Genomic DNA, 22,587 nt, shown 5'->3' with positions numbered 1-22,587 from the left:
TTATTATTGCCTCCCTTTTATTAGCTCGGGATGTAACTATGTAATATGGATGCGCCCAAAAGATGCAGCGATTTCTATTCTCAAGTTACACACCTGATGACAGTAGGAATGGAAATTATAATAGCGAGGTTTTAGTTTTTTAAACTATAATTTTATTTTGCAACCGGCAGTCTTTTTGAGTTTTTATCCTTCCACTAATTTTTCTGTTATCATACTAGTAGCCGCCTTTTATGTAAGTTGTAGTTCTCAAAACCCATTTAGTTTTAAAAATTATCAGCTGTCGGTTTTTATCAGCTCTGTGGCGTAGGCTGGTTTTCGATTTTTTACTACATGCATACATATTTAAAAGCGTGCTATGGCGATAAAAAACGTTTTTTCATTCATTGTAATGCTTCATGCTCACTTGCTATCGCACACAAAAAAGAGAGGATATTAGGTAATATTTATTACAAACTGCAAAAAATGCAAATGCTTTAAAAAGTTTAGTTTATGAAAAAAAAAATAATAATTTCCTCTCTACATCCTCCCTCACAATCAGACTTTTGCTTATGGTTGCATGGATGTGTGATTTCCTCGTATTGCGATTACTGCATAGCACAGTTAAATAACCCAGAAGATAATTTAGGTGGGCCTTCTTAAGTGAAGCCATTCGAAAATGCTTGCCCAAGAAGTGCTGTAAAAAGCGCGCCTAAACAGGGTTAGATCGCCGAAACAACAGCCCTTGGTCGGGTAAGACCCGAATCATTCCGGTACGTAGAACCGGCTGTTCGTCACCATTTTCAGCGACTTTCGCCTCCAAGAATGTAGATATAGCAGGCCAATCACTACCATTTAGCAGGAAAAGAGCGTCAGCTGCCGCTTGAGACCCGCGTAACTATAGCCCAGTTGTTCTTCGTGCTTGGCCGAGTCAAACAAAGGGCGCCAGTCGTTTCTCTTCTTTGCCAACTGACGCCAATCGGAAGTGTCAAGTGAAGCCAAGTCCTTCTCCGCCTGGACCTTCCATCGCAGAGGGGGCCTTCGTCTTCATTTGTTACCTCGTCGAATACTGGCCCAGTTAAGAGATATTCAAGTATACCGAACTCGGCGACACCAAACAGCCTCATTTAAACTCACTCAGCTAACACCTCTTTCCTTTAGATCTGTCCCTGTCGTAACGGCACATCCCCTGCGCCTGCCGTTAGTGAAGCTTGGCGATAATGATTTATGGGCCAACCGTACTAGGCAGCGATTAGTAATGCCGTTACAATAATGACAACGTTTGTATCTTTTCCCGATTGCCATTAACATTTAACTATTCACATTTCCCCTAATCTTTACCTTTATCAGACAACGCAATCTAACATCGAAATCACATGCATGTATGCTTGTTTGTTTATATTCGTGTTTCAATTAGATAAAAGCAATGAAAAATGTTATCAAAAACGGCCGCTTCGAGCTGATTAGCCTCCGGCTTTGTTGCTTTTTCATACAGTTGGCTTTTGGGAAGGTCGCGTTTGGACTTTCGCAAAAGTATGCAATAGCTACGCGAGCACACAGCTCCAGTGTACCAACAACAATATTTAGATTCGCCAAAAGTGTTGTTAAAAAGAATTAAATTATACTTTAATTTGCAATCAAACAATAAGTACATACAACTTTAAGCAAAAAAAAATAAATATAACCAAATTTGTTGTTTTTGCGCACACTCCAGCAGTAAAATAGTTAAATCACTAAGTACTTTATCACTAATATTTCATGTGCGCATGATTTTAATAGAATTTCCTCCCTTTTTCTTTCCCCTAGTTAATTGCCTGCTCATTAGCGTCTAGAGCTTTAAAATGTCCAATCAATCAGACATCGATTATGATAAACAATTCCAAGATGATTTGGCCAAGGCGACCGCATTGAGTTTGGAGCAACAAGCACTCGATGATTATCGTCGCGCCAAAAAGTACGGCACCGCCGCCCACTACTACAATGAACGCGCCCAATCGCAGTCGCCTTCACTGCAACATTCACATTCCGTACATCAGCGCCAGCAATCGACTGAATCCGCAGTTGCCTTTTACGCGCAACTGCGTACACGTTACCAGCAGTCGCGTGACAACTCAAACGAAGCGTCTGCAGCAGCGCCAATGCCACCACATCGTCGCCACTCTGAGGCCAACAACAATGTGTCGCTGAATGTAGCCGCAGTAACGGCAGCGTCACGCGAGCGCTCCAAAACGCCACCTACCGCGCTGCCTGAAAGCGATCTTATCTCTTTCTCCAGCCCTACGGCGAAAGAAGCGCAACCCAATACTTTCGAAAAGCTAATCGAAGATTTGCAGAAGCTGCAGACCTCGAGTCAACAAACGGCATTAGTGCCGTTCGGTCCTGTAGCTGCGGCGCCCATAACATCAATGCATGCTGCTGCCGCCGGCTATCGTGGCACACCGCCTTCACTGGTCACGCCCACACACAACACTGCCATGTATGCGGCAGCGCCGGCAGCATTGGGTGGGGGTGCGGGTGCAGTTGGTGGCACCGCTGGCAATTGTATGCAATTGGTGCCCTTTACGCCGGCACCATCATCAGCACATCAACAGAAAGTACCACTCACAGGTGAGGAGCTGCAGAAACTCTATAACATGCCTCTCCAACAGCAACAACAACAACAGCAGTATTATCAACAACAGCAGCATCAGCAAAGGGCGGCCATAATGCCAGCGGGCTTCGTTTATCCTTCAACACGCATGGGCTTCGTACCCTCGGTGGGTGGTTATGTTGCACCAACACATGCTGCAGGCTACACGCAGAGCGCGCCACCTACAGCTGCTGCAGCAAGCGCTTTTACACCTCCACAATTTCCACCAACGCCTTCACACTATGGGTTTCAATATGGCGGCATGCCGCCCGCAGCTGCTTCATATTATGGCACCGCGGCAGCGCCGACGAATATACCATCGGTAGCAAGCAGCGTTTCCGCAGCTGCAGCGCCAATGCCGCTCACCAAGTCACAGTCTGCAGCGGCAGCGATTGTACCGAATGGCAGTAATAGCGGTGGTGGTAGTACGGTTACCACTGCTGGCATGCGTCGTCAAACACCGCCTGCGCGCAAGCCACAACGCACCGGAAATGATTTGATTGATCTTAATCAGGAGGATGAGTATGTTGCATGCAATGAGTTCTTTCAAAAGATTTTTACTCTTTTTTCTAATCAATGCTTTTATTTACAGCTCGCGTGTTAGTGTGTTGGAGGCATTCGATCCTTTGCTCAATGCGGATGAAGAAGGTAAGCACTGAATTGCTGTTGGTACTTATATTTTCATTATGCGCGCGCTTAGTTTGAGTTGAAGCCTGAAAGTTGCTCCAGCTTTCTCGTTTTATTTGGTTTGGAATGTGTGTTTACAGTTGGCTTTACTTAGCTCATTACCCCTAAATTCTTTAAATATGATAATGCTCGCAATTTTTAAATAGCTTGTTCCTCACTCTCCTAGTTCGCGTGGATTACTTTTCAAACCCTTGTACAATAATTGTATTTTTTTTTTTACTATTTGCTTAGACATTGTGCCCTATACAAATATTAATAGCTTTTTAATATCGACACTATAAACAAGTTTCTGTTATGGTATCGATTTAGCGGTAGTTTGTTTTAACGACAATTGCGAAAGGCGAAAAGGTGACTATTACTCATATTATTTGTCACGCCAGAAGACAACTCTGTGAACGACAACCACTCGACCAAACGCTGTACAAACATGCAATTAACGACCTTCACAGAGATACCATTACCACCTTTATCAGCTCTCGCTTCTTGAATGTCGTCAAGGAGTTCAATCACCACCAAGTTTCAGCTGCCTGGTGACAACGTTGATGAATGAGCCAACCCGCGCGTGGTTTATTAGCCGCTACAACAACAACAGCTTCCCCGAGATCCACGGCCTGGCTACTGTAGCATATTAAAATTTTACCTATCCAGACTCGACTAAAGTTTTGTCCTGTATGTGCATTCATGACAATAACTACGTCTTCACATGTCACTTTAAAACTATTCAACTAACGCCCCTTTCTCTTTGGTCCAACCTCATCAAAACAGTACGTTTCCTGGGGCTACCTTAGCCACCGAGAGAGTTATGTCGCTCACAAAACTTCAACGCAATGCGCACACCCGACGACAGCACTGGAGGTGATTATCGGGCTCGAGCCACTGCACATCAGCATACAGCCTGCAGCCAAGCAAGTTCTTATCAGCTACGATCACGGCAATGCTAGTATCCAAGCTTCTAGAAGAAATTTAAAATAGAGCTCCACAGGAAATTAGCTTGGCAACCACTCTATAGTGTTACATAGACTAATCTAAAGCTCCAGAAGGCTTTGCGGTAGGCCGTGTGTATTAAATCTTCTCTGGTGCTTGAGTGCATTGATAAGCTTACCGCCCTTGCTGAACATAATTATATGGTTTCCAGCTGCTATGAGCACAAGATAATAAGGGAGTAGAAGAGAACGAGGTAGCGGACGGCTTAGAATATAAGGCAGCGGCTTCAACTCCCACAGTGTCTATGCTATTGCTTGCAGCAGGTCCAAACACAATCAGCGAAGAGCAAAGAGAGATAATAGGAATGAGAAAACAACACTGGCGAAGCACCACATGACTTCGCCAAGTCAAAAGCTTAACAAACTGAAGAGATACAGGATCCTAGTTAATCTCCCTAAAGAGGAAACTAAAGATTATTATAGTAATTTTAACAATACATCCGTTATGTATCAGTCGGGTACATTCTACGCCCCTGGTTTATTTCTGTGAAAGGACTATTAATTCAACATGTTTGAATAGAGGTTATAAAAGCACACAAGGTTTAAAAAAGATTTTATGAGAGTACCTTGCCTGAAGATCAGTTGAAGTATTTGGCTGTGCTAAGTTCTTAGTTATTTCCTAAGCGTCTCGTAATTGAATTTTTCTTAGTTTCCCTCAAAAGTTGATAAACAAAGGGCAATCCATTGAATATAAATACCGGGAAATTATGTTATCGCGCTTAAATTTATATTGACGCTTCTTAAATATTTGATTTTTTATTCATACAAAATAAAGGCTTAACATTTTTTGGCAAGTTGTTACGTTTTAAATATATTCGCACGCCGTGTTACAATTTAAAACAAATGTGCATTGAGTTCTTAAGTTTTAATACGTTTTAAAAATGCAAAAGTAACTTAAAAAGTTAACTTTTTACGCTCACGCTTAAACTGATTTTCCCTCTTTGGCTTGGCATTAGCATTTTATTTGACCTTTATTTTCTTTTTGCATTTCCATTTACCCAACATTTACATATGTCATTTATAAACGCACATCTGTGCACTCTAACATTTATACATACGTATTTCCTGTGGCTTTGTAAATTTTCCTTTGTGCACTTTAAAGGTATTTTAATTTCATTACAAAATATTATTGTACTATATTTTTATTTATTTCTCTATCTTCCAGTATGGAAAAAATAACCAACACATTTTGTTGCAAGCAAAACGTTTTTCTACTACCACACATACATACACATACTTAAAACGACTAATGAAAAAAAAATATGTATTAAAATTTCAAATAATATTTATATTAAAAGCGACACGAAGAAGCTTACATAAATATATTTACGTCGATGTAAAAAATGCAGCAACCAAAAATATAAAACTAAAAAATTAAACGAAAATAATAAGCAGTGTCTGATGTCTACAACAATTTAGATATTAATATTAAAATTCCAAAGAAATTAAATTTCGCCATACTCTGCTCAACTATCACATTGGCAACGTAATGCAAAAATAAATTAAGAAAGGCGCTCGTACAATTCCTTCGAAGTTTTCGTCGTTTTTCATAAAGTATATCTTCCGGCTTTCGATAAGCGTGTGTTACATTTGAACTGAGATAAAATATTAAATACAGCTTTTTATTTTGTTCCAATAGTTGGTTCACGACTTCAAAATATAATATGCGATATGGTTAACGAGTGTCATTAAAACATATACAACTACTTCAATATGCGCTCCACCACCTATTGGTCTCTATTACAGCACGTGTAACCGTTTATGTTTTAAAAAAAGTATACTATTCGAAACACAAAATGTTAACCGTTTGCCTAAACGGGCTTTTGCCTGGATATATGTATGTATATGTAAAAATATCTATATAAAAATATAGTCGAAATTGAGACCCTTCAACATTAAAATTCATCTAAAATTAACTGTATACCAAATTTGTCAGTTCAAAGAAAGTACACCCTTATTGAAATCCTGTTCTTCACATGTCTAGTTCTCTTTTCATTTATCCATTGTGCCTCTTCTTCAAGGTCTTCATACATATTATTGTAGGTTTATATACAACTAGCTGAGAGTTATTAGTTATTTATCTAAACTTAATACGAAGAAAGAATGCATTATATTATGTAAAATCATAGGCAAAAAAGTATGCACGAAATGCTTTTACAAGTAAAGTTAAAAAAAAAAATCAAAAATCAAAATTGAACCAAAAAACCGGACGTAAAGAAAAATGAAACCTAGCTGATATACATACATACATATATTATTGCATATTTTTAGGCGAGTTATTAAGTTAAATTTTCAACTTGCAAATGGGGTATTCACGCGCAACAACGCCTGCTGGTTTGAAGAATACATATCATAAGTAGTATACATTTTTGGTGTCTTACTATACTAAAAAAAATATATATTTGATTAAAATAAAAGAGGTTTTTTTGTGATTCAACTTAAAGCCTGATAGATGAATGATTTTCAAATAGAACAAAGGATTTAAAATAAAAACACTTCTTATGTTGCGTGGTAATAATTTAAAAAAATTTCAGTGACAATCAAGGCGAATTCATATAAGGTGGTAGTAAATAGCCAAACACTTGAATGTATTTTGTTTTTTGCTTTTCATAGACAAATGTCAAATTTTAGCTAAAGGAAGAAGAGATAAAGAAAATTCCAAAACCATCACTTTCTCACTCACTCATAAGAAATTTTGACACATGTGTACCGAGGCGAATCAAATCAGCTGTTCCAGCAACACCAAGGCGAATTTATACAAGGTGATGTTGTAAAATCAGCTGATTTTTTGGTCTTACATGTATTTTGTTTTTGCTTTTACTGAGTTGACAGCACACCCATCAAAAGCAAAAACAAAATACATGTAAACTTTGGAGCGAATTGAGATTTGACATAACACCCTCCATACAAAATACATATGGTTGTCGTTGTTGTAATCTAAATGCGCCAGTAACACCACCTTGTATAAATTCGCCTTGAGCAACACCATCTTATAAGAAATTGCCTTGGTAACCACTACATTTTTGCTTCCGAAAAAAAGGCAAACATTTAATCTTCGAAAATTAAAAGTAGTTGTTTACTTTTGTTTGTTTAAGTTTAAATAAAAAAAAGAATTATTACTTGTTTGCATTTCTTTTAGTATTTTTTGGCTTAACATTTTTTTTAGTTGCTTTTTATTTCTTGTATTTATTAAGTTTGTCTATTTTTTAAGCCTTCGTTTGTACTTAAATTTTTTAAATATATTAAATCAATTAAAAGTTTTTTAAAGCCAATAATATTTTGTTGAAATAAGTTATTTTAAGTTTTGCTTTGTATTGATAATTTTAAAGCTTTTTAAGAATTTATTTTTAATTTTTTTTTAATTTTAAATTTTTATTATAATTTTTTAATTTCATTTTATTACACATTTTTTGCGTTTAATTTTTTCTTTGAATTCTTAAAGATCTAGTTTAATTATATTCAACAATTGTAGTTTAATGTTATTTATTGAAAAAATTTGAAGAATCAGTCAACTTCAGCCATTCGATTAGTGAACAAAATTTCATTACAAAATTTTTCAGCGCCTGAAAGCAGATTATACTTTCTAAAAGTTTTTTGGTGCTGAATTTGAATCCGGCATCAGAGTTGCTCCATCACCTAAGGTTTTCGAAATATTCAAACCTAACCATGCAATAAATTCCGGGTTTCGCTATATTCGTCGTAAAATTTAGTTACGAAAAAATTTTATTTTGCACTCGATATGATATTTGAAAATATAACCTTTTCTCTTAAAATGCTTTCTTTCATTTATTCTGATATATTTTTTGTACATATCGCACACCCTCCTCACAACTAAAAATTTAGGTAGTTTTTGTTTTTTGCATAAATCAATTCGTAGTATTCATGATAATATTCTATAGCTGGAAAACTACTGCTATATTTGTTTTTGTATAAATTTCGTTCCTTTTCGATGATCCACAAGCAGTTATATATCCGTATATGATGTTTGCGTTGTGCCTATTTTAAAGTGTAATTGTAGGCTTGATTGTTTACATTATGTACAGTCGGTGGATAAAGAACCAACCCCTGGATTAAAATTCAGCGCACCGAAATCTCTCGAAAAAGTTTATCTCAGTCTCAGAATAGTGAGTCTCTGCTATTTTCCGCCATGAAAAATCTCTCTGACAATATTAAGATGCACATTACAAATTAAAGAAAAACACTCGATGAAATATATACACCTATATATTCCTATGTAAACGCACATGTGTAATTGAAAAATTTAAGCAATCGGCGTCCTCAAAGATCCCAGCACTCATGGACTTCGGTCTCCTCCAAGGTATTGGCAGAGTAAGTGGCTATCACCCGTCAGCAGACCCCTGGGCAGGAAAATGTCTTCTTTGCTCAGCTTGAGTTATGCCCCCATGTCCCGGAAACCATACCAGGTGAAAAGTAAACTGCTGTGCCTTCTGACGTTTATTATCGTTTCCGAATCACCTGTGACAGGGTTTAGTGCTTTAAAGCTGCCAGACCTAACCACCGCAGTGTAATGTTCTAAGGGACTTGCCCTATTTACGCCCGATTGCACCTTTATGCTTAAATAGAACTGCTTTAGTTTCCTTTTTACTTGGGTTTACTCATAAACTTTTTTACCAGGCACACTTTTCCATGATTCTTAATTTTACCTTCACAACATCGTCTTCACAGTGTTTGTGGAAATTTATCACTTGCAATGGTGGTCCTCGATGCCTCCGAGCAGTTCGCTTACTAACAAGCGAGAGGTAGGGCTGCATCTGTTGGTTGCCCCTGCTGACAAATCCGCACGTAGATTTCACCACCAGATCAGCCTGCTCTACCCTGCATCCCACCATTTGGTCCTGGGAATACAGATCTATATTTCTTCGTAGCTAAACTCGTGCGCCACAGATCTGTTTGAATTGCACTGTGGCAACCGCTTTGATGAGCAATATTCGACTGTTCCCGGGTTTTCTTTGGATATCAAACACTTACGCGTGTTGCGTTCGCCGCTCGGCGGTCAATGATAATCCTCCAGGTGCTAAGAAAAAGCTTCTCAAAAAACAAAAACCCCTGCCATTTAAAGGAGTTGTAAAACTGTAGGTTAATTTAATATTAAAGAAATAAAAATATTTCTTATAACGGATTTCCACTGGGCGTTAAATGCCAAAATTTGTAATGACAAAGTTCGTTTTCATTTCGCATGTTTTAAATTAATATTTTTGCCTTCCTATATAAAATCCGACATTAGGTGCTAACTTAAATCAACAAAAAAAATGATAACCACTGATTTCACTAGCAATTTAAATAAAAAATGATTTTTTTCTTTTCTGTTCTTTTTTTATATTAAAAAAAAAAAATCAGATTTATTGTGCCACATTTTTCATTGCTTTTTCCCACATAAGTTTACTTACAACCAAGGTGTATTAAAGAAGGTGTGATTGACAACTCAGTGCGGCTCTCTTTTAAGGTACTGGTATGTCAAAAAATATAAACAAACGATTCAAAATTCATAAATTTTTTTTTTTATTCAATTTGACTTTATAGGATGGTTCTTCTGAGAGCAATGTCAAATTCAATCACACTTTGTTAAATACATTTTGCCTACAACATGTAGTTAACATTCGTAATATAGTGTGAATATGGCATTATAAAAACGTTTTAAAAGCTTTCCAAGCGTTTTATATAGATAAACAAGATGAAGGCTAGCTCTGGGTAACACCACTCTGCAATCTCTTCTATATGAACTCCCAAACTCATTTTATTGTATTAACACATGCAATTACAAACTACGCACGCTGTTATTCGTGAATGCCCCTATCGCATCTTTAATCAGAATCCATGCCACTGCGTTTATATTAGCTCTTAAAAGTATAAAGTATTTACCATTTCCTTCGTCACAAATATGAAATGAAAACCACAATTATGTGCAAATCATTAAATTCATAAATAATCCCAGCTTTTTATTTAACAAAGCGAAAAATTCCATAAAACCAAGCAATCTAAAATATTTGTATCCATTATTACACAAAATGCAGCGCTTGATTTTTGCATAATTCAAAAAAAAAAATACATTAAATTTATTTAAAGAAAGAAAAAATACGGATGTCCATCAAAATAAAAATCGCATTATTAGTCGATTTCATGAGAAAACAAATGTAAATTATAATTATAAACTTTTCAACTGCAAATGATTGTAATTTATTAGCTATATGGAAAAACTAATGTGATTGATTATTTTAATTTATTGAAAGCAAATTTTTTTGTCAATAAAAAAATCAAATTTGGATCGCTGCAATGCTTGTAACCGACCGCTCGCCCAAACGGTCACACTCGTACACTAAATTTTCAAGGCATTGCGTGCGGGTACAAGCGGAAACAGTGGTCGAAATTATGCAAAAATATACCAAAAAAATTGTTGTTTCATTTCACATTGTGCACACTGTGTGTGTGTGTGGTATGTGTAGGTATGTACATAAATAAATTAAATGTTTACTCGTAATATTGCTTCGATTAAGGAATTTCGGTTGTACCATAAACTTTTGTGCATACTTTTTACCATATGAATAAATTAATTTTTTTCTTGTTAGCTGCATTTTATTAATAGTATTTATATTTTTGTTGCTAAATTTCATCGATATTATTATACTATGCATTTTTCGATTTTTTTTTTATATATAATTTCATTATTATTTGCTTCTTCTGTCTACCAGTTTCGTGATAAGTGCAATTCCATTATTTTTTGTTTGTTTTATTTTTTGTCTCAAATTGTGGTCGTAAATTTATTTATGGTAAGCTGTATTTTGTATACATACAAACTTTTTTCGTAAATTGTTGTTGGATGCGGTTGTATGCAAAAAATTCTTTGTTGCAATTGCAATCTACAACCGATAATTCTAATGATAAATTTTATGAACACTACGTCGTTAGTCAGTACATATGTATGTACCTATGTATACTGGGTGGTCCAATTGAAATATAATGTAGCAGAACGCCGGGAGATACCCATAAGTTTTTCGGAAAAAATTAAAAAATTCAATCAAGAAAAATACGAAAAATGGGCATCATCGGTTTATTTTAAATCATACCTACCATACAAATCGAGCCGCAAAAATCTCTCGAAAAAAACCTTAAAAACGCCAATTAGGCGCATTAGTGAACAGAATATTTACAAAAGAGTTGTAGGTAATTGCAGCTGGAATAGATTAGATATTAATCCCAACTAGTATAGAAATAGTTAGTGTTCGTCGATGAAAAAAGAGCTATGGTTAATTGAATTTAGTTTAAAAAAATATAAAGTTGTTTAATCAAATGTCTATCCTAGCGGTTATTTATTAAGTTAACTATTTGGTCACACTCATCCCTGCACGTGTTTGGCAATTGGTTACCCTTCTCCACCTGGTCTTTCCAACACAAAGGAGGCCTTCCTCTTTCTCTGTTACCAGCATTGCGACCCGCGTTGAATACTTTAAGGACGGGAGCGTTTCTGTCCGTTCAAACGACATGGCCTAGTCAGCGTTGCCTGTGTTGTAAAGCTCATACAGCTCGTCGTTAAATCGTCTGCGGCATTCGCCAATGCGCAAAGGACCGTAAATCTTTCGCAGAATATTTCTCTCGAAAATTCCAAGAGCCACTTCATCAGATGTTTTCCTCGGCGTAAAGCTGGATTTACATGAGGCGATTTTCTAGGCGATTCAACATTGCGAAGTGCTTCTCAATTATGACGGAGCTGGTGAAATTGCTCAACGTCATTTTACACAGCCGTATTAGTTTCGCAGGCATACCAAATTCAGACACCGTTTCATAAAGACAACTTCGTTTTGTGATGTCAAAAGTGGCCTTGCAATCAACAAATATATGGCGGGTGTCGATCCTATTCTTGCGAGTCTTTTCCAAGATTTATCGTATTGCGAATATCTGATCTATGCTGGATTTGCAAGGTCTAAAATCACACTGATAAGGCCCAATCATTTCGTGGACGGTGGGCTCACACAATACGCTCAATAAGACCCTGTAACCTATGCTTAGAAGGATGATCCCGCGGTAGTTGGCGCATATAGCGGGGTCGCCTTTCTTGTCGATTGGGCAGGGCACACTTAAATTCCAGACGTCGGGCATAAGGGTTGATGCATGCACCTTATCAGCTCCTCGCCGCCGTACTTGAATAAGCTCGGCTGGCAGGCCGTCAACTCAGTCAGTTGTGTTATTGTTTTTCAGCCGCATAATCGCTATTCGTACCTCGCCATTATCAGGCGGTGAGGCATCTACTTCATCGTCATCGACTGGGGGCTCGGGTTCGTCTTCTCCACTAGCCATTCAATAGGGTGAAAAAATGTTCCCTTCATCCTACATAATTTAAGTACGTTCTGGACATCGGTCTCTAGGTCGCCGTGGTGTTTCTTACAGGAGTTCGCCCTGGTCTTGAAAACTTCAGTAAGTCGCCTAATTCTCTGATGAATTTTTCGGCCGTTGTTCCTGTTGGCCAGCGTTTCAAGCTTTTCGCACTCACGCATTTCGACCTTTGTCTTCTTCAGCTCCCTATAACGGTCTCACATGGCTCGCATTTCATATTTTTCTGCAGCTTCTTGACACTCCTCACCGTACCAATTGACTACTTCTTCGGCGGCGGATGAGCGGGAACTGTAGTTCTACTGCTCATGTATGTCGGTTTTTTGAAGAGTGCTCTCAGAGAGCAGGTCGAGTGGCGAATAAAGTGGCAATCTGATGTGATTGCAGGTTTTCAACGTTAAGCTTTCCTGGCATTGTTAGGCGCACATTTTTTGATGCACAGAGGCGGCTGCGTATCTTAGCTGCAACATGAAAAGAGATTATTATTATTACGTTATACTCGTGCTGCGATCCCTAATTGTAGTCACTCCAACCATGTTCCAAATCTTGGATGGAAAAGATAATCGTTCCCCAAGGTATCACACAGAATGTGCTCTGAGGGTTAATCCGCCAGCCCACAGAACCTGCAGTCTGTCTCCCCATATTGTTCAGATGGTACTTCAGCTTGCAGTGTCCTGTCAGGTAGCCTGTAAGAGTTATAAGACCCTCCCGGCTGAGTTCAACGAGTCTTTCTAAGTTACTTCAGGAAGAGGTTATGAATTTCTTTGATTGTCTCACTCCCTTTGACTTACGCCAGTGGGCAGCAATCTGAGATTCCTCCCAACTCCTAAGCAGCTTCGCAGTGTATCCTCAAGATGTACCACAGAAAGACTCGGAACCATACATGCACGTTTGGGCTCTAAGTTTTGCGAGATAGTCATCCCTTTTGTTGACTTCAAACCCTTCATGCCCAGGGACCCACCACAGCGTAACTCTATTATGGGCTTCTAGGCTGTTCAGAAGAGTTTTACAACGGTCCCCAAGCCTTGATGTCATTCTAAATGAGTCCAAGGCCCTTAGTGCTGCCTGACTATCCGACGTAATATTTATTCTGGCCTCGCTTGCCCTTCTCCCAAGACATTCCCGAACACAGACTTCGATTGCGAAGACTCCCGCCTGGAATATGGTTGGGTATGAACCCATTGGCAGACTTTTCTGGAACCTTGGTCCAAGCACGCCTGTCCCAGTACTTCCGTATTCCATCTTTGATCCATCGGTATACCATGCTTGGGACCCTATGTGTCCCTTTCGGTAATTCTGACCTTGTAGAGCTTGTCAAAGGATAATTTCGGTAGCATGACGACAATCGGGTCTACTTAACCGGAACGGCCCAGATTTATATCTGCCCAAGGACTGCCACTCCAGCAACACTCCCAAAGACTATTTGGAGAGTTTTTATGCTGTTACAACAACAACAACAGACACTTTCCCATTAAGGGTCCGGACATTCCAGGTACATGCCCTCAAATCATAGTCCTTTAAACGTTTCCCGGAGTCGTCTTCATATCATAAATTCCGATAACTCGATAGACTTATATGGCCATAGAAAATTCGGTAGCTCAATATACTATACATATACACATTGAAAGTTCCAAAAATTTCAATTCCATAAACCAACAAGTTTCGATAACTACCAACATATTTCGATAAATCCATAAATATCGATACCTTGGTAAGTTTAAAGAACTCCATACGTTATGATAACTCGATCAATTTCGTTAACTGGATAAACTTCGATAAACTAAATATCGATAACTTGATAAACTTCATTATATTTACCAATTTCGATAATACGATAAATTTTTATAGCTCGATAACTATCGGTAAATTTCGAAACTAAGTTTCTGGGTCTCGATAAGTTCCGATAACTCAATAAACATCGATAACTATAAACTTCGATGACTCGATAAATTGATAACTTTCGATAACTAGATTTTTAATGATTGGATACACATATTTGGATTCTTATCGAAAAATTTCAAAACATTTTCTTACTCTTTCAGCTACTCTAATTCTTATGTATGTATGTGTGTACATCGTTACCTTAATTCACAAAGGCCCTAGCTAGCACTTTTTTCGAACCTGACTTTCACAAATTTTGGTAGGATGTATTAAAATACACCTTCAATAAAAATTATAACTGCTAGTACCAAAACAACGAAGTTTCATGCCACTTTTTTAAAAAGCTCTTGCTGTTTTTGATACTCTTTTTATAATGTTGTTTGTTCAGTCTCATTTAAAATACGGAGCAAACCAAAATGCGAAAACAACTCAAGTTGGACAGCTTGCAAAAACAACTATACATAAATACAGGAATTTTTAAACGACGATTTTGACCATAATTTTCAACCAATTTTGAAAGCATAAAAAATTTAGCTTTCCAATGGTATTCTTGGTTTCGAATTCGCTTCAATAGAATCGCCAAATGAACGACTACAAATTTCCAGTTAGCGTATTAATTTATAGATTATTTTTCTTTAAATAAAAACAAGCGTCAATACCTCTTAAATATATGCCGCGCTATAATACCACACAAATCTTGCTGTCATGCTTTGTCTTATTGTGCGCATTATGTTTTAAGAACCGACAGTGATTTTAGTGCCCACTTAATAGTCTATTAGCCGATGCGTCTACAAAATGGGCAGCTGACCAACTCGCTTTCTCTTCGCATGTACGATTAACACTGGTATGCTATAATTAACAGGCGGCAAGTGTGTGCCATTTTTTTTTTACACAAATACGGATGCCTATCAACGTAAAGAGGGTGCTCCAATCACAGCTGTTTTTTTTTTTTAATAAAATAAAACCATATTACGAACTTCTTAGAGAAACTCGTTCAATATAAGAGTCGTTTATTGTGAAAGTGGCATAAGTCATTTTATATCTTGTGTGCTCAAATGATTTGTACCTCATTCTATCGATCCTCTTTTTACCCTGTCGGAAAAATCAATCAACAAGATCAACTAATGACAAAACCGTTTACCTTTGGTTAATGAAGACAAACGAATAGCCGACACGATCAGATACAGGTAAATGATCATTTAAGCACAAAAAGTGTGAAATGACTTAGGGCATAACAGTCCTCCGTTTAGATTTTTGAAAAGCACCGAAATTTGTAGGGACTCGCATCCAACAATTCTGTGACAATGAAAAATAACGCAGTAGACTTCGTAAAAGTATCCAATATTTAGGGTTCGTTCGTCTTCCGATTCTGGCATCTTGATGTGCATTTTGTTGCAGAGGTCTGTGTTAATTAAAGTATTTGTTTCGCGTTTTAGTTTTCAAAAAAAGTATCTAGTTTTGAAATTAAGCATCATACAATTTTTAAATTGACTTGATGTTTCAGAAATACTGAAATAGCTTGTGCTTGGTTATTGAAAAAAAAGTGATCGCACTACCTTCTATTTCGAAATCCCCAATTACGATAAGGGATTGTAAATTAAAGTAATAAAAAAACCCTGTGGGGTGCACATCAGTCCGGTTTATATACATAAGACTATTTATTTTTTTATTAAGTTTACAACAATAAAATAACTAAAAAAAAAATGTCAACCAGATAACCAAGCAAGTGTGAAGATCCACAGTATATTTCTTTTTTATCAAAGAATATAAAGAAAGATTTTTATGATGAAAAAATTCTATGATTCGTTATTTTTCGTGGTTTAAGAGACTCAGAAATTTTATTGCGGTTGTCTTGGGACTTTTCGACATGGGCGAATTTTAGGATTCGATTTTTTTTTTAAACTTTTTAAAAATATATCTAGATTTTCTGGGATTTTTTGTTGTTTTTTTATATTTTTCAGGACTTCTGTGGGTTTTTAATGGACTATTCGGGACTTTTTCGGTGGCTGTGGGGGTTTTGAGATTTTTTGAAATTGATACGGCATTTGCTTGGGATTTTTTCGATGGTCTCGAATTTTTTTCTGAATCTTTAAATTTTGTTCCCTAACTTTGTGTTTTATTTGGCATTTTTCAGTATTTTGTATTTTGAAATTTTTGGGTTCAACAATTGCAGAGAATTTTGTTTGCATTTTTCGAGACCTTTATGGTTTTTAATGGACTATTCGGGATTATTTCGGTGGCTTGGTGGTTTTCGAGATTTTTAGATATTTACGCGATATTTGCTTGGGATGTTTTCGGTGTTTTTCGAATTTTTTCTGGACCTTTCAGTATTTTTCCAGATTTTGTGTTTTGTTTAGCATTTTGCAGTTTTTTTTGGGAATTTCAAGGTTCAACAGTACAGTTAAATCTCAACTTTGCCTTTAAGGAATATCTAAATTACCGTAATAATGTCAGCCTTGCAATACAAAGCAAAATGGAAAGCATGTCTGTAGTAGTTGCCTCCATAGAGACATATTCGGGGCTATCACCGAATCCGTCGTACACTGCACTGCATCCGAATCGCTACGAGGGGACGCATTCAAAATATACGCTACGTTCGCAGCTATCCGAAATCAGTGATCGAATTTTCGTATATCTTAAAAGTATTTGAAACATTCATTTATTAGTATTTATTTAACTTCTCTTCGAAACCACTTACTTAACACCACTTCCACTGCTCTCGTTAAGTCTCTTCAAAGCATCGTTTGGTTGAAATTCCTGCCGCTTCACACATTTCGTTGCGGATTTTGAACGCAGTCCGCGAGTTATGATCGAATAATTGTGCTTAGCTGAAATGTAAAAATGTTCTGCTGCTGTTGTGTGGTTGTAATTTTTGGTAAATGTAGAATTGTGTCAGCGTGTCAGCGGCGACAGCGTTGTAAACCGCGTGAAATATTTTGTTTATCGGCGCAGCGTATTCGACACGTTTTGCTTGCAGTTTCTACTACACTCTATTATTAAATTATACCTATATATATATTTTTTTCATTGTTCTCGTGCGTCTTTGCCCGTTCGCTGGCGTTGCGATGATCGCCAGTCAGCTTCTTTGTCGTTGTTGTCTCCCGGCCAAGCGCAAAGCAATTTTATATTTGAAATATTTGTTTTTATAGCGTTCAGCTGGTTTTTCGTCATTACAAAAACAAAAACAAAACGTCTAATATGATTTGTTAAACTGTTGTTCGGCGGCTCTTTTTTTTATAATTAATTTGCGCCAATGTGATTTGCGGCAGTTTTGATTTTTTTCTCGCAGCTGCGAAAGTGAAAATTGCCCGTACTCGTTTAACAAGTTTAAGTGTATATATTGTGCGAAAATATAATGATGCATTCACTGGTTACAGGTTGCGACGATGCCTCAGATTGTACCTCCTATTATGCGGAATATGACCCATTCGATTATCTCTATAGTGGCGGTGGCACACAGTACTCGGATCCCGTTTACGAGGCGGTGAATAAGTTGGAGAAGAGCGCTGTGAGTCCAAATGGTAAGTGAAGTAAAGAGTAAATTATTAGGAGTACTCTGTTAAGCTCAAAAAATCGTTCCCCTTCTCTTCCTATAGTCTCCTCCATTGGTTGGCGCACGGATTACCTCAGCCACGATGAAGTACTCGCCACCGATCTAACTGCTATTAGCAGCGCTAACGCCTCAACGCACTATCAGCTCGATGATCAATCACCAAGCGGTTCACGCTCACCGCCTCCACCGCTGCCGCCACGCAATACTGGCTCGCGCTCCCCACCCTTTCTACCTGGTCTCTATCCAACACTGAAACATGAAAATAGTGTGGAAGGCAGCAGTAGTGTGAGCGTGGGCGCGGTGGCTGGCAGTTCCTTCTCCACTTCCAGCTCATTCATACGGCCCAGCGCAACGCTGGATCGTCGAAAAACTGCTGCCGGAACGCGCCTCTATGAAGTGGTAACGGATCGCCGCACCGTCGATCCGGAGCTACTGGAATTCTTCTTCATGGTTAAGGAGTTGCGTATGCGCTATTTATACAATGATACGTATACGAATCCAGGTCATGTAATTGCTTCGGAATTTAATTATCATTATCCGCTTGAGACGAGCATCAAGATTTTGGTGCATCCTGCGCTGAAGGCACTGCTGTCCCATGCGGATATGGCGCGTACACAAGGGCAGGTGAAGGGGTATGGCGTGCCGGTGGTGTTTACATGTGATAGTAAGTTTACTTGTTATTGTTTTATTGCGGCGATTACCCTAAAATATGTTTGCACGTTTTTCTTTCAGTCAATACGGCTGTGGAATTGGTTATTGATCAAGCATTTTGCTCGCTGGAGGGTATTATTAAAGGCACTCCTAATGATTATGTGGTGAAGGTAAGCGCGGAAAATAGATAAATCACACCTACATATCATTACATTAATATAGATAGGCCCTATATATGCACAAATGAAATATCGGAAAAGGCTTGTTTTGATAATTGGGTGCTATAGTTAATTAGGCAGACATTAGAAGCTCTTCATACGACTAGTAAATCTACTACTACTATCATAAGCTCCAATAGATTCTAACCGACAAAGTCATCGGTCTCATTAAGACAGAAATGAAGGTAGAAAAGCATTTTGATTTCGTTGGAGCCAAAATAATGCCTATTCAACGAAATGAGCTCCATAGTTTTGAAACACACGCAGAAAAAAACTCAAAATGTTCCTTAACATCTACTACATTCGGCTAAATTTTAAGGCTGAAGGGGCGAGTCAAACGTCGAATCGCTAAATTTTAAAACTGCAGCGTCCAACCTTTTGTGCCATTGGCTTGCTTGGACTGAGTATGAATGCGGATGCTTAAACAGCTTTGTCACAGCGCACTGTGTTTTGACTATATGAAGGCAGGTGGAGACAATAGTTAACGTGGACCTATTTCGCTGAAACTTGTACTCTAAGTTTTCTTAGGACAAGGTAATTTTGAAATTTGTTAGAGATGGGATAATTGCCACGCCCTCCACCATTGTGGGCGGAAACATTAAATTTTCGTAATAATTTTTAGCATCTAAATTTGCAAGTAAATTGTTTAATAAAAAAAGAGGAAAATACCAAATAATTACCTCAACATTCCATGACACTTAAAGAATTGATAACTGTTGAAAAAGAAGCACTTCCTTTAATGGGTTCGGCGCCAAATCCAACTAAACTGATTAGTCGATATCGCGTCGATTCTAGTATTTCCTTGGAAATTTACCGTTCGTAGAGAGGCGGGGTGGGTAAAAGGGATGTGAAAGTTTGCACGACTATGCACTCTGATTATTCCAGCAGCGGCCTTTCCGCCTTTGGGTATTATCTACATAGCTGCATGGCCTCCAACTCAACTCCCTGCGATGCCATTTTAACTTTCACTTATTTTTCTTCATCTTTAGTCAGACTTTCGTTCTAATGATCTATTAAATTATGCAAAAAAAAAGTAAATAACATCTTTTGTATGCTCTTTCCAGCCCATCGGCGTCTCTGAATGGCTATCACCCACATCGAAACTCAGTCAGCTGGAATGTGTGCATAACAGCCTAAAGCTGGAGCAGGACGTGCAATTGGGTTTGTGCGTTAAATCCGAGGAGAATATGCAAGTGATAGCTCGTACGCAGTGTGATGATCTGCGTGATGTAGATTTACGAGCAGAAGATATTTTGCCCAACGAAATGGCAACGACCATCAATTATGATAATATGATGATACTGATAGGTATGTACATATTTAATGCAAGATTTGGCACCAAAGCTCAAATCAAAAGAAGCAGTGATACTTTCTGATTCGTCTAAGCCATTTTTTGTAGAGATAGAATGGTCAAGACGTGAATAATATTTAATATCTTTAAATACAAATTTGAACAAATTCAAAATTTTCTTCCTCCCCACAGAAACGCTTGAAACAGAGATTGATAAACTAGAGTCAGCGGATCCAAATTCACGATCCATACTCTCATGCTCGGGCGTTGTGCAGGCAGTTAAGGCTATTTGCGCGCTACTCGGTTCGATAGATACACTTGAAATCACTGCCTGCATCGCCGATCTCAAACGCATATGCGAGGAGGGTCAAGTGAAGTATGCTGCGCATAGCGCGGAAACCAATCCGGAGATCGTGAGCGAACGTGGCGATTATGCAGAGGTGCGTTTAGTGCCACGGCCCAAGCTGGATCAGATTAAGCTGAAATGTAGTCAGTTGCGCGATGCCGTGCAGGAGTTAATTGAACTCTACTCAAATGTATTCCGAGTGGGATTCTCTGTGAAATCGCTAGATTATTCGACCAGTGAGTATGCACCAAATTAATTGTACAGACATGTGTGTCTTATTCTCTTTTTATCCTTGCCTCATAGCACCCATACCGGTTTCGTGTGTACTAAAACCAATTGTCGTTAGCATCAATTGTCTGCATCGGCCGCCACCAACTTGGCGCTACGATGACTACTCGCTGGGCGTGCAAATCAACTATGGCACTCGCTTTGTATCCGATCCGATAGTCACTAAGTGTTCGAATGATATGAGTGGTGGACTCTTTCCACGCTTGAATTTCTCTTCATGGCTGACTTTCGAAAAGAATCCAATTTGTACGCTGCCACGAGAATCGCGCCTAATATTTGTGCTCTACGGCACACAAACAACGGAAAATGAGCAAAACACAGATGCGAATGGTGAACGTCGCTCGGTGGCCACCGAATTAGGCTGGTGCGCCATACAATTGTTTGATCAGAAGCGTGAAATGATTTGCGGCTCCTATTTGCTTTCGATGTGGCCGCCAACAACGGATAAGTTCTTAGGTCCGGCGCCTGCGCGCGGTTGTCATCCACAGCCAGATATCTGCCCGGTGTTAAGCATAGAAGTACCGCCTTACGGTGGCCGCATACTATTCCCCGAGCCGTTGGAACAGCCACCGCCAGCACCGCGTTACGATTTCAATTCGCTGGACGCTAATTTGCAGCAGGAACTGCTAGACACTGCCGAGCAGGGTTATTCGGGCGCTAAGGATAAACGCGAAGTATTTTGGGAAAAACGGTTGTATTTGCAGAGCTTTCCCTATGCATTGCCGAAAGTGCTTCACGCCGCGCACAGCTGGGACTATGCCAGCCTCATGGATCTCCATTCATTGTTGCATTCGTGGGCGCCGTTGTCGCCACTGCAAGCGCTGGAATTGCTGCTACCGCGGTACCCTGACGCCAAAGTGCGTGAGAAGGCGGTCGAGTGGATTTCGCAACTGCCGAATGATCAGCTGGTCGATTATCTGCCGCAATTGCTGCAGGCCCTCAAGCACGATACCTACGAAGCATCGGCAATGGCCCGCTTCTTGCTCTGCAAGTGTTTGGAATCGCCGCGCATAGCCCACCACTTGTACTGGCTCTTGGTACACAGTTTGCCAGGCGATGATCCACAGAATTCAATCGATGCCTCATCGGTGGCGAGTGAAATTGATGAGTCGCTAATAACGCAGGCGCGCTACTATAGGCGCAACAAGATGATGCTTCGCGCGCTGCTGGCGGTGTGTGGCGAGCGGCTGTTGGCGCGCTTTCTCAGTCAAAATATGATGTGCAAGGTAAGAGCACAGGGAAGATCGAGTTAGACCAAAGCGAGATATGTTGAAAGAGAATGGAAGAGAAAGATGGGCCCGGAGGTTGAGTTATAGTAACAGAAAAAGAGAAAGGTACAGGGAGAGGAGCAGAAAGATAAATAGAGAGGTCAGAGAGATAAAGAGAGAGAGAGATAAAGAAGAGGAATGAAAAGATAATGGCAGAGTGAAGTGGACGATAAAAAAGAAGTGATAATGCTATACTGTGGGAAAGAGAGAGGTCAGAGTAAAGAGAGAAAAAAGAAAAGGAGATGGGAAAAGAAAGGGGAAAAATGGGTAAAAAGTGACAGAAAGATGAAGAGAAATAGATAGAAAGAGAGGGAGAGAGAAGGAGAGGGAGAGACAGAAAAAAAGAGAAAGAGAGGCACAGAGACAAAGATTTATATAGACTGGGTTCACACAAAGAAACTTTTGTTGCTCATTTTCGGCAATTTCTTTTTTAGTGTTGCTCTTCGCGTTCACACAGAGCAATTCTTTTGTAC

The 22,587-nt window shown here is 38.8% G+C and overlaps 1 protein-coding gene across 1 annotated transcript in view; it reads left to right on the top strand.

Moving 5' to 3' along the window:
* LOC118739610 (phosphatidylinositol 4-phosphate 3-kinase C2 domain-containing subunit beta) overlaps positions 1-22,587 on the top strand; it is a gene marked incomplete in the record, with an annotated part of 95,198 nt that overhangs the window by 57,884 nt on the left and 14,727 nt on the right. Inside the window, 8 exon segments of the mRNA XM_036471040.1 lie at positions 1,809-3,127; positions 3,198-3,253; positions 17,877-18,020; positions 18,096-18,716; positions 18,785-18,873; positions 19,986-20,229; positions 20,405-20,794; positions 20,862-22,072. Coding sequence (XP_036326933.1) covers positions 1,818-3,127; positions 3,198-3,253; positions 17,877-18,020; positions 18,096-18,716; positions 18,785-18,873; positions 19,986-20,229; positions 20,405-20,794; positions 20,862-22,072 — 4,065 coding nt within the window.

The sequence above is a fragment of the Rhagoletis pomonella genome, unplaced genomic scaffold (genome assembly GCF_013731165.1).
Source record: "Rhagoletis pomonella isolate Grant_MI unplaced genomic scaffold, Rhpom_1.0 Rhpom_scaffold_00005, whole genome shotgun sequence".
In the NCBI taxonomy this organism is placed as follows: domain Eukaryota; kingdom Metazoa; phylum Arthropoda; class Insecta; order Diptera; family Tephritidae; genus Rhagoletis; species Rhagoletis pomonella.
The sequence above is the reverse complement of the archived record's forward strand: the minus strand, read 5'-3'. Positions and strand labels throughout refer to the sequence as shown.